The sequence below is a fragment of the Lupinus angustifolius genome, chromosome LG16 (assembly GCF_001865875.1).
Source record: "Lupinus angustifolius cultivar Tanjil chromosome LG16, LupAngTanjil_v1.0, whole genome shotgun sequence".
Lineage (NCBI taxonomy): Eukaryota > Viridiplantae > Streptophyta > Magnoliopsida > Fabales > Fabaceae > Lupinus > Lupinus angustifolius.
Window position 1 is genome coordinate 233,277 of NC_032024.1, and position 11,480 is coordinate 244,756.

General features: G+C 32.1%; 1 protein-coding gene and 1 non-coding gene across 2 annotated transcripts; one reads left to right on the plus strand and one right to left on the minus strand.

Annotated features, from left to right (window-relative positions):
• On the minus strand, window positions 1,791-2,855 carry LOC109329503 (NAC domain-containing protein 104-like). The gene is made up of 3 exons (XM_019563189.1): window positions 2,681-2,855; window positions 2,251-2,519; window positions 1,791-2,157 (listed from the first exon to the last, which is right to left on the minus strand). The coding sequence occupies exons 1-3, from the start codon at window positions 2,853-2,855 to the stop codon at window positions 2,011-2,013; spliced, it is 591 nt and encodes a 196-aa protein (XP_019418734.1). The 3' UTR covers window positions 1,791-2,010.
• Window positions 6,280-6,351, plus strand: TRNAG-UCC. Its single transcript has one exon. It is a non-coding gene; the product is annotated as a tRNA-Gly (tRNA).

Consider the following 11,480-nt stretch of genomic DNA (forward strand, 5'->3'; position numbering starts at 1 on the left):
GCTGCCAATTCCCCTTTATGTCTTGTATGATAATATACATCAATTTTCATGACTTTGGTAATCATCATAGCTTCCAATTTGTTTTGGTATTTTCAATTTTTCTATGTAATGTTTTCTTAATTTAGATTAACATGTATGACTAGTAAAAGTCAAATCTTTTCAATACTATAGTCTAGAAACAATAATAATTGAACCAAAACACTTGAAAGATTTGTTTCTAATAGAGTAAGTGGAGAATTGCATATTGGATTTTACATAAGGTCTACTCAAAACCACAAAACATAATTAAAAAAACCTTGCCTTCTACTTTTATAACCTTTAATTTGTCCCTTCATCTAACAATTTGTTTATTAGTGCTAAGCATCATAGGTTGATTCTATCTTAAGGCTTCAAAACCACATTGTGAAAAGTGTCATGTGATTTGACATTAATAAAAGAAAGACCATTTTAAATCGAAATCTCACTTCTGTACTATAACTTGGAAAATAAGTTTTACTTCAATTGCATTGTTTTGAAGTTGTAAATGTTAATAGGACAAAAATACCATATTAAATAGAAATATCATTTCTCTATATAATAGTAACTTGGAAGCGAAGGTTTTACCTAAATTGCATTCTTTGAGTTGTGACGGTTTTATATATTATCCTATTTCATAATGTAGGCATGCGTGAAAACATTTGGTGAAGGACAATGTATTTTAGATTAGCCTATATATACCAACATTGGTCTAGTGATGTAAGACTTTACTACATCCTCAGGATGATTAAAAGATCAAAAATTCAATTTTTAGCAGTGACACTTGCTTGAAGGGACAACCACGAATCCCGAAAGGGATTAATTTTTTATTCATAAGGGTGAGGATACCTTGGTAATACCAAAAAAATATTAGCCTATACATTTTTGGAGAATTGCTTTCAATGTGATGAATAGATTATCATATCTAGCCTTTGGACAATATAATGTCATCAATGTCAACACTATTCTTTGTTCTTATCTTTGTAATTAATGTAGTAGTGAATCGATATAGATATTAGATGTTGATGATAAAGATAATCAACCCCATTTATTGGACTCTTGTATATTTTTGATTCATATTTTACCTTAATTTTGTGACTAAATTAAAATGCACTAGATGAAATAGGGTGATGAATAAAGTTTCTTTTAGAGAATATATATGCATATAATATAGTGGTGATGCTAGAGCTTGAAAGCATGCGAATGCTTGCATCACACATGACTTGATGCTTCCATAAGCAGCCACCAATATATGTAATAAAAGCATAACAAATAAAAAGGAAAAATAAAAGATATTGTTCCTTAGCATTTTGAAACAAGACAAGTAGCTACCAAATACAGATAAATGTAGAGAAAAAGTATAAAGCCTAATAAGATTATTGCCCATTATAATGCTCCTCAATTGCACGTGACAATCCCACCTGAAACTAAGTCATTTCATCCTACATCTCACTTTTTATTTTATTTTATTTCTTATTTTTGGCAATGTTTCAAATCATGACATGCAAGGGCAATGTTATGGTTAGTTCACTATAGAGTGAAGTGATTAATTATAACATGAATATATTATGTGGATGTGTCCTAGATAATTACGATTCATGATACATGAAATGACGCAATATTATGGGATGATCCTGGATTACTGAGTTATTTATTAGTGTCTAAGAATGGATACTATGATGGGAATTATCCACGTGTTGTTGTACAGAAAAAGAGGTGAAGTGAGTATGAAAATGAATGGGATCTTTGAAAGCATAACGTCATATTACATATTGTTTGGCCATGAATTTAACATAGTGCACCACTTGCTATAGAAATCTACCTATACCAACTTCACTCATTACGATGCTATAATGGATTTAACTATCACCAAGTAAATTACAATAATATATAATGTGATCTGAATAATAAACAACAATATATGATCTTAATCAATTAATTAATTATCCATTTGGATAATGCAGCTATATATAGCTAAATTATTACTTGCATCATCTAATTTGGTAAGCTAATTTCTTCAAGATCATCCAATGACAAGAAAACTTCATCCAAACAAGAAAGTTCTGTTCCATCTTCATCTTCATCTTCATCTTCATCTTCGTTGTGCTCATAAACTCTACAAATCACCCATTTACTGTAATCCTGAACCAAACAAAAAAGTACAATTTTTTTAAAATAATTATCTATAATATTTTTTTTGTGTGTTGAAAGTTTGTGTATAGAAATGGTACTAACTGTTTTTTGATGTGATTTTGTTTTGGAGGTAGAGGAAGCAGAATCTAAAAGACTATACTCTTGCATTATCCAATTGGTTTTGATTCCATCAGCAATGGATTCTCCAACATAGAACACAAAATATTTCTTCATGCCAACCCTTTTGTTACTTGATCTTGTAACCACTGCTTCTTCTATTCCTGTTGCTTTCCAATACCCATTTTCAGTGACCCTATTTTGTGTCCTTCTGCTATAGTAGTACCATTGATTTCCCTCTGCCAAAGCTGTACCTGTTCATATCCACCACCACCCACAATTATTATAGGAACAATGTTTTGTTAACAACTTTGAGACAGAAATTGTACGTTGCTTTGTTATTTCTGAATATTGAAAGTTATATTGAAAGAAAGAGTTATATTGAAAGTTGTGCAGAATAGAGAAGAATATATACCATGAAGTTCCCATGGATCATATTGAGAGAGATGAAGATCAGGGATAACATGAGGGTGGCAAGGTAGAAGTGAAGCCTTTCTATGAAGAAAATGGACAACAAGTTCTTCATCTGTTGGATAAAATCTAAACCCTGGTGGAAGAATATTATTGGTATTGTTATTGTTATCTCCCATCAAACCAAACAAATTAAAAGAGAATTGATGTATGTTGGAAGGAATTAATGGTAATATTTATAGTGCACACAAGATAAGAATAATATATATGTGTGTGTGACGTGAAAGAGAAGGTAGTGTTTATTATTATCACGTAAAAAACTTATACAACTAATCATAAAATATATATATATATAAAGATGAAATATATGATATGAATTATTTCAGCACTCAAAACCACAAAGTAAGCAATGCGGCTTATAACGGAACGTGATAGATAGTAACGGGATCACTAGCTACAACTGCGTTGGAGTGAGGTTGGTGTGGTACTGTCAGATTCTTTTGCTCTTTCATTCTTTCATATGTATATACATATACATATAATATAAATAACAAACGGTTCAAGTCACAAATATATATATATATAGTTTAACATATTATGTATAAATAGTTATTAATACATCCTATCCAACCCCATTTTACAATTAACTTTTAATTCATCAAGTATATTGAATTACCTCTCTGATATTTTGAATGAGAATGGAGAATGTTTGAAATACATTATTATATGAAGTTTTATATTGTCTAGTATAATAATAGAGTAGATTATTAATATTATATATTAGACTCAAGTTTCTTATTATAATGTGTACCAAATAGAAACATTATATTGAATTACCTCTCTAATAATATATTAGTTGTCGCTTAGGATTCCGGAGAATAAACATAATTGATCGAACCTCATTACCAATTTTTTTTATCACTTTTCTTATGACTAGCGCAAAACACAACTCAAAAAATAATGCGAAGAAAAAGTAAGTTTTGATGGATGGTATGGGTGATGATGACACTTGGTGCTGATATGATCTACCTTATGTTGTCCACATGTCATACATTAATATGGGTTTGGTCCTAGACCAAAAACCAATTGAACTAAGGGTGACCCACCTTCTTGGAGTGTATCTATTACATGCTCTATAATTATTAGCAAGTATCATAATTTTGAGAGAAAAATATGAATAACTTTTTGTTTTGCTCTTCATCAACCCATATGCTTTAGTAATGAATGGGTTAGTAGGAGTAGCACATACATCCCAAACCAATCAATTGTTTCTTTGGAAGGGGTAGTTTAACTGATTTGCTTGGGTCCCTTGCATTATTTAATAATTATTCAATTATTAAATATTGCACAACAAAGAACCAATCACATCCTACACTAACAATTAATGAACTACTTTGCTTACAACTTTTCCATCTTTAATAACATTTTCTAATTAACCCTTTTGATTTTGTAACCGGATTCGGCATTCAGTAATTTTTAAGTAAGCTAAGTGATCAAACAGCACTGGTACAGTAGTTCATAATACAAAAAATATGTAGAAGAATCGTGCTCCTCCCCGGATAAATTTGGGTCATTTCTAGCTCGCCCCGGGCGTATGCCCTTATCAAGCTACATCGTGGCTACCCGCCTAAGGCAGGTTGGATCCACTATAAGTGCCATAAATGCTTCTAACGCATCATTAATGCACCTCTGACCCGTTATTAATATGCCACTGATTCGCCTTTAATGCAAGCTAACATCCCACCTGCCACGCCGCCTACACATTCCACTTGCCCCCTCGACAGTTTGACAATTGCAAGCCCGCAAGGAGAACAAGGACAATCCAGCAAATCCCTACTGTACCTACCATGTACTAACCAATGGCTAGATGCCACATCAACAACCCCAAACTCTATAAATAGAGAGTCCCACACAAGGAGTAGAATTAATTCTCATTCCCTCGTTTATTATTGCACTTATTGTTATTGCTCTAACTTTTCTCTTATTTACTCACATTTTCTTTCTAAGATTCTTTACTGACTTAATTGTCGGAAAACCTTTTCAGATACCCCCAGCGAGTCCAACGATATTCCAACTAAGACTTTTGATCATCTCTATTCTAACAAACATCCTATACCGACCATTCCCTTTTAAATACTAAAAAAACAAATTGGAAATAACTTTCCAATTAAAAGACAAATTTCATCCATGCAAAGAGCAACATTCCTAAATTCATGTTCCTATATATTTCTTCATCCTCATTACCTACTCATCTTATTGTTTGTCAGTGCTTGTTCCACAAAGAAATTGCACACGCACATGTTAGTACTTATAGTAGTGTTTTTATTCTTGTCATTTTTAAATATTTTTTCAATCTACACATGAAGGAAAGAGTAATACTAGTTATTTTTTTCATTTTTAGAGATTACAATTCTACTTCTGTGCCATTTACTTTTGGTAAGTAAAACATATATTCTAATCAATGCAATGGATACAAAGTTGTGTGGTTGATATATATTTTTCTTTAGAAGAAATATCTCACAATTAAATTTAAGAGGAAGCTAAGTAAACACATATAAGTGCATCAGTGCATTTTCCATGATGAATGGGTTTATTATGAGAAAAAGACTTTAGAAGATAAAAACAAGGACAGAGATTGGACATCATATACCATTCTTAAGTCCCTTCTGTCTTTTATTACAAATTTGTTGCTAGACTCAGAAAAACACACAAAATGTGCCATCTCATATAATTATGTCCTACCACCATTTTCACATATATGTATATAATTCCAGAAAAAACTTGCATGGAGACGAAATCAACACATCATATTTGGAGACACATATATTTATGTTTCTAAGTGTTATTATTTAATAATAAATTTTAATTAGAATTAATTTTTTAATATATTGTCAATTATCTATTGGCTGTTTCTACATAGATATATATTCACACAAGTGTTTCTCATATTCATTAATATAATATATGACATCAAACTGACATCTATATAATGTGCATTTTTGGTACATTTCAATGTCAATACCAATATGCTAAAGTAATTACTGACTTTAAAGAAGATTTTCACACATCTAAACAATACCAATTATACATATATCTTCTTATGTTTCCTTTTATTTGATATAATATGAAGTTAAATTAGAATAAAAAGTGTAATAAAAGAGCATTATAGTGGTCTCTAAATGGAATGAGTAAGCTATGATGTTATGATAATTGAGTGGTGGGTCTCTGAGTTAGGCAAGCTTTAATCTCATATTATCCTTTCATTTTGTTGGCATTGGTCTACATCAAAGGTTAGGGGAGAAGATAAAATAGAATGAACTATGTCTAGCTACCAATCATTTTACTGTGGCTATACACTAATTAGTTGTATCCTTGGACAAGAGACAGCACAAGGGTCTTTTTATAGTCCTTGATTCTCCCCTAGGGGCATTTTTTCCGGAAGCAATAGTAACATATATAACATTTAAAACATGATAAAAATGACTAATTTGACTACCATTTGAAATTTTTTAGAATCATTTTGAGTTTTTCAATTTTTGAGGTATCAAACTGGCACAGTCGAAAACACTAGTTGAATATAAACTTAATCTAACAAAACACAAAGCGTTTGTAGTCCAACGGTTAGGATAATTGCCTTCCAAGCAATAGACCCGGGTTCGACTCCCGGCAAACGCATCAAGAAAAATAATTTTTGTACTAATTTCGAGGATTCATATGTTTCAATTTTTTACCTTTGTCATGTGATATTTTGATTTGGAATCATGCAATTTTGTTTATTTCTGCCTTTCTTTTTTTTTTGGTTTCCCACAGGTATCCTCGCACTAGAGGCAATCTTGTCCGAGCCGGGAACATCCACAGGTATGTAAACTCGAGTTCTTGCTTAAGGGGAAGGGGAAATCAAACATGTACCACTTGAACCAACGTCCGTTGATTCTGCCTTTCTTATTTGATGCACATCATACTATTATTATTGTTATTATTATTATTAATGGTCAAAGTATAAAAAAGAGATACGCTCAATGAAATTAAAGAAATGATGGAATCTCAATGTCATACATTAGTGTTTATATAATGGATCATATGGTTGATTCACAAGATCACAACCAATAATTAATACCCATCATGATAATGTTATAAATCGAAATTAAAAAGGGCATTTATGGTTGTTCAAAATATATATTCTATATATACTAACAGGTGTTGGTTCAAGTATTACATGTTTGATTTTTCTTAAGCAATGTCTCAGTTCGAGTCTTATAGATGAAAAAATACTCGACATGAGAGTTAGCTCCAAAACAATATATATATATATATATATATATATTGTATCACTCTCCTTAATACCCATCATTTCTTTAATTTCTATAGTATATGAGAAACATTTGTGTTAATATATATTTATGTAAAGACAGCCAATAGATGGTGTACCACTTGAGCTAATATATGGATACGCTCGGATTTTTGAAGGATACGTATCCGTAGAGTATCCAAAAATTAAAATAAATAAATAAATAAATAAATATCAATACTTGTATCAGATTCGTTTTCAATAAAATATAAGATAATAAAGATTCGCTTTCAATAAAATATAAGATAATATAAATTCGTTTTAATAAAATAGGATAAGATAGTTTTGTTTTCAACAAGCACCAACTTATTTAAAAGTCACAAAGACTCATACTAATATACTATCAAACTGCAATTTTACGGATGATAGTCAAGGAGAATATGAAAATGATACTATTGTTGTTTCTAGGGCTAGACAATAAACAATTTTATGAATTATTCTACTATATTTTCCAATTTTAATACTTGGAATTTTGGAGGGTAATAATTTTCAATTTCCATTATATTTTTTATTTTAGATATTTTGATTTACACTTATAATTTTATCATATTTTATATATTTTATATTATTTTATACGCATATCTATGAATGTATTATATCCTATATTTTAAAAAAGAAGTGTATCAACATATAGAATATATATCGTATCTGACGGAGATATTAATATCTGTGTTTGACAGGAGAGGAATATTTGGTCAAGTGGAACAACATAGAAAACAAAGATAAAAACTAGTAAGTCAACATTAAAGCTGACCCAGGCAACAAAAGTACAAACATCATAGAATAAAGGAATGGTCAATGAATTCTATAAGTACAAGTAAAAACACATAGAGAACACTAAATAAATCACGGCAGAGTAAAAAGTAGAAGACAAGGTTATTAAAGCAAGTATTATTTAATTAGTAAATAAACAAGTTGCATTACATATCTCCACATTTCTCTTTGAAGGTGAGATCATTGTTACTTATTACCACATGAATTTTGGAACGTGGGGATTGATATAATATGGGTTATTTTGTGTTAGTTTTTTTTATTTTATTTTATATTTCCTCATCCATAGAAAGAGAGGGTGAAGAAGTTGGCAATGAACAGAATCTCATATCTGTAGAATATGATATGGAGACAATCCTGTCTGAGTCGGAAACATTCATAAGTATCTGAGACTAACTCTCCTAGCGGGTGCTTTTTCCATCGATAAAACTCGAACCTGAAACTTTGCTTAAAAAGAATCAAACATGTATCGCTTGAACTAATACCTGTTTGTATATTGGGCTCTTTGAAATGCCAAGATTCATCCCCTTTTTGGTGGACAATGGTTGGATAGATATCTCATCCGAGAGAATGAGAATCAATTTAAAACGTTAAAGCCCTTTTTTCCCACTATAACTTCTCAATTTTCACATTTCTTCATTGGCTCTACCCCTCCATATCTTATGTTACACATAGAAATTTTACTTATAATTATTCCCCGTATAAATGTCTCCTTACCACATGGAAGAAATTAAGTTCACCAATGGTTGGTGATTTGAATAAAAACCCTGAGCTGCACTTTAAATTCATTGATTTTTTTTTTGTTAAAAAACAATTATAACACCTTATTTTATTTAATTTCCAAAACCAATAATCAATTATTAGATGTAAAACTGAAACCACCATTTAGTTTTTTTTTTTAAATTAAAATGAAACCTATGTATTAAATTCCAAAGATACCTCCGACAATTAATTGACCATCAATTATGATTCAAAGATGAAATTGATTTCGGGGCATCTAAAATAAGTTATTTTTTTCAATTTTTGTTGTTTTGAATTTTTTAGTTTTATTGTACTTTATAAAAATAAAGAGGAACAAAATTAGGTGTTCATAATTATAAATAGGGAATAGAGTATCTCCTGATATAAGGAGATAAGTTATCTTCTTCTGCTAGTAAAATTGAAGAAAAATCATTCAGTTAAGCAGATCAATATGAAAGCAATGAAATGATTAATGGGAAATTTAAGTGGACATACATAAGCATGTTCAGTTCATTTGATACAAATTTTCCTTCTAAAATCCTAAACTCAAAAACATGTATGCTTCAAAATGTCTCAAACTAAATAAACAATTCCATGTTAAACAATCCATTGGCCAAGATTTGTTGCAACCAGAAATGAGAAACAGAAGAAAAGGAGAAGAAACAGAACCGTGTTCTATATAGCAGAAAGAAGAAGAAAAGAATTGTGCAGCAAGAAGAAGAGAACAAAAGAATTAGAGATTTAGGTGAGAGGAGGATTCAATGAATAACATCTGATTATTATTACTAAGTGATTACAAAGCAAAGCAATTTATACACATTACTAAAAATAGTAAAACAGAATTAACTACCAACAGAATTAACTAACTGAACTTTCTATTTTCAGTAAGTTTGCTAACTAAGAAACTGAATTATTACAACATTCCTCCTTAATTCAAGTTTCCTTCAAGCACCTCAAACCAAGCTTGTACCTTAACTCCTCAAACTTTATCTTCTTCAAGGGCTTCGTTAATGTGTCTGCAATCTGCTCCTCGGTTTTGCAGAATTCAAGAATGAGTTTGTTCTTGATTACCTGATCTCGAAGGAAATGAAAACGTGTTTCAATGTGCTTACTTCTTCCATGTGCAATGGGATTCTTAGAAAGATTAATTGCTGACTTGTTATCAACCCTTAACACTAGGCTTTCACCTTCCTCTTTCAGCTTTAACTCAGTAAGCAACTTGCTTAACCAGCAAGCTTGTTGTGCAGCCATACAAGCAGAAATATACTCTGCTTCACAAGATGATAGGGCAACAACATCTTGTTTCTTTGAAGACCACGAGATTGGTGCATCACCAAGCAAAAACACATAACCAATAGTGCTTTTCCTATCACTTTTATCACCACACCAATCTGAATCACTGAACCCAAGCACACTGTGAGCAGTTTTGTCACTGATTTTAGTAGGAAACAGCAGTCCATACCCAATTGTTCCCTTCACATATCTGAGTATCCTCTTGGCTTCTAGCAAATTGGACTTCTTTGGTGATTCCATATGCCTGCTCACTACTCCTACACTATATGCAATATCTGGCCTGGTATTGCATATGTACCTTAGACAACCAACTACTTGCCTATAGAGTGTGTTGTCAACTGCATCATCTTCCACTGGTTTTTCAGTACCTATGTTGGTCTCCATTGGTGTGGAAGCTGCATTACAACCTTCCATGTTAAACCTCTTCAATACATCAGTGGTATACTTCTTTTGGTGCATGAGAATCCCATCACTGGTTCTTGTGAATTCTATTCCAAGAAAGTAGGATAGATCCCCTAAGTCACTCATTTCAAATTATGCCTTCATTTCTTCTTTGAATTGACAAATTTCTTCAAGCTTGTTTCCAGTTACTAGCAGTTCATCTACATATAGACAAACAATTAGTAGATCAAGAATGCTTGAGCCCTTTACATAGATTCCATATTCTGATTTGCATTTCAGAAAGCCAAGTTGCATCAGAAAGTTGTCAATTCTTTTGTTCCAAGCTCTTGGGGCTTGCTTGAGGCCATAAAGAGCTTTGTGAAGTTTGTACACTTGATGCTCCTTGCCTGCAACTTCAAACCCAGGTGGCTGAGTCACAAATACTACCTCATCAAGTGGTCCATTTAGAAAAGCAGATTTGACATCCATTTGATGTATGTGCCAACTGTGATAGCTTGCCAATGAGACTACCAACCTGATTGTTTCTAGCCTTGCAACAGAGGCAAACACTTCACCATAATCAATACCTTGCTTTTGAAGAAACCCCTTTGCAACCAATCTTGCTTTATACTTAGCAATCTCACCATTAGGATTGAACTTGACCTTGTATACCCATCTCACAGCAATAGCTTTCTTGTTTGTTGGTAGATGAGTTAGGTGCCAAGTTTGATTCTTCTCAATTGATCTCAGCTCTTCCTTCATTGCTTGTAACCACTGATCTGACTTCATTGCTTCATGGAAACTTATTGGCTCCATCTCAGCTAATAGGGCCATATGGACTAATTCCCCTTCTGCAGTGATACCTGAATCAGGGAAGACCTCATAATCATTTAATCTAGATGGTGGTTGCCTCATTCTAGTTGATCTCCTTTCTGGTTGATCTTCTGAGATGATTGGTTGTTGTTCAGGCTGATCAACAATTTGTATAGACACATTCTTCTTTTGATTTTCTGTTTGACCTTCCCAATCCCAACACAGAGTCTCATCCACCTTCACATCTCTGCTTAGCACTATTCTTTGTGTATAAGGATTGTAGAGCCTGTATGCACCTGTTGTATGGTAACCAATCAATATAAGTCTCTCACTCTTATCATCAAGTTTCTTTCTCTGTGCATCTGGAATGTGCTTGTAGCATAAGGAACCAAAGATTCTGAGGTGATTAATGTTTGGTTTCTTGCCTGACCATGCCTCTTCAGGAGTGATGCCTTCA

Excerpts from the sequence above, each read along its gene's own strand:
- LOC109329503 (XM_019563189.1), bottom strand. The coding sequence starts at position 2,855 with ATGGGAGATAACAATAACAATACCAATAATATTCTTCCACCAGGGTTT. Across the intron at positions 2,520-2,680 it reads TGATCCATGGGAACTTCATG|GTACAGCTTTGGCAGAGGGA; the intron begins GTATATATTCTT and ends GGATATGAACAG. Across the intron at positions 2,158-2,250 it reads CAAAATCACATCAAAAAACA|GATTACAGTAAATGGGTGAT; the intron begins GTTAGTACCATT and ends TGTTTGGTTCAG.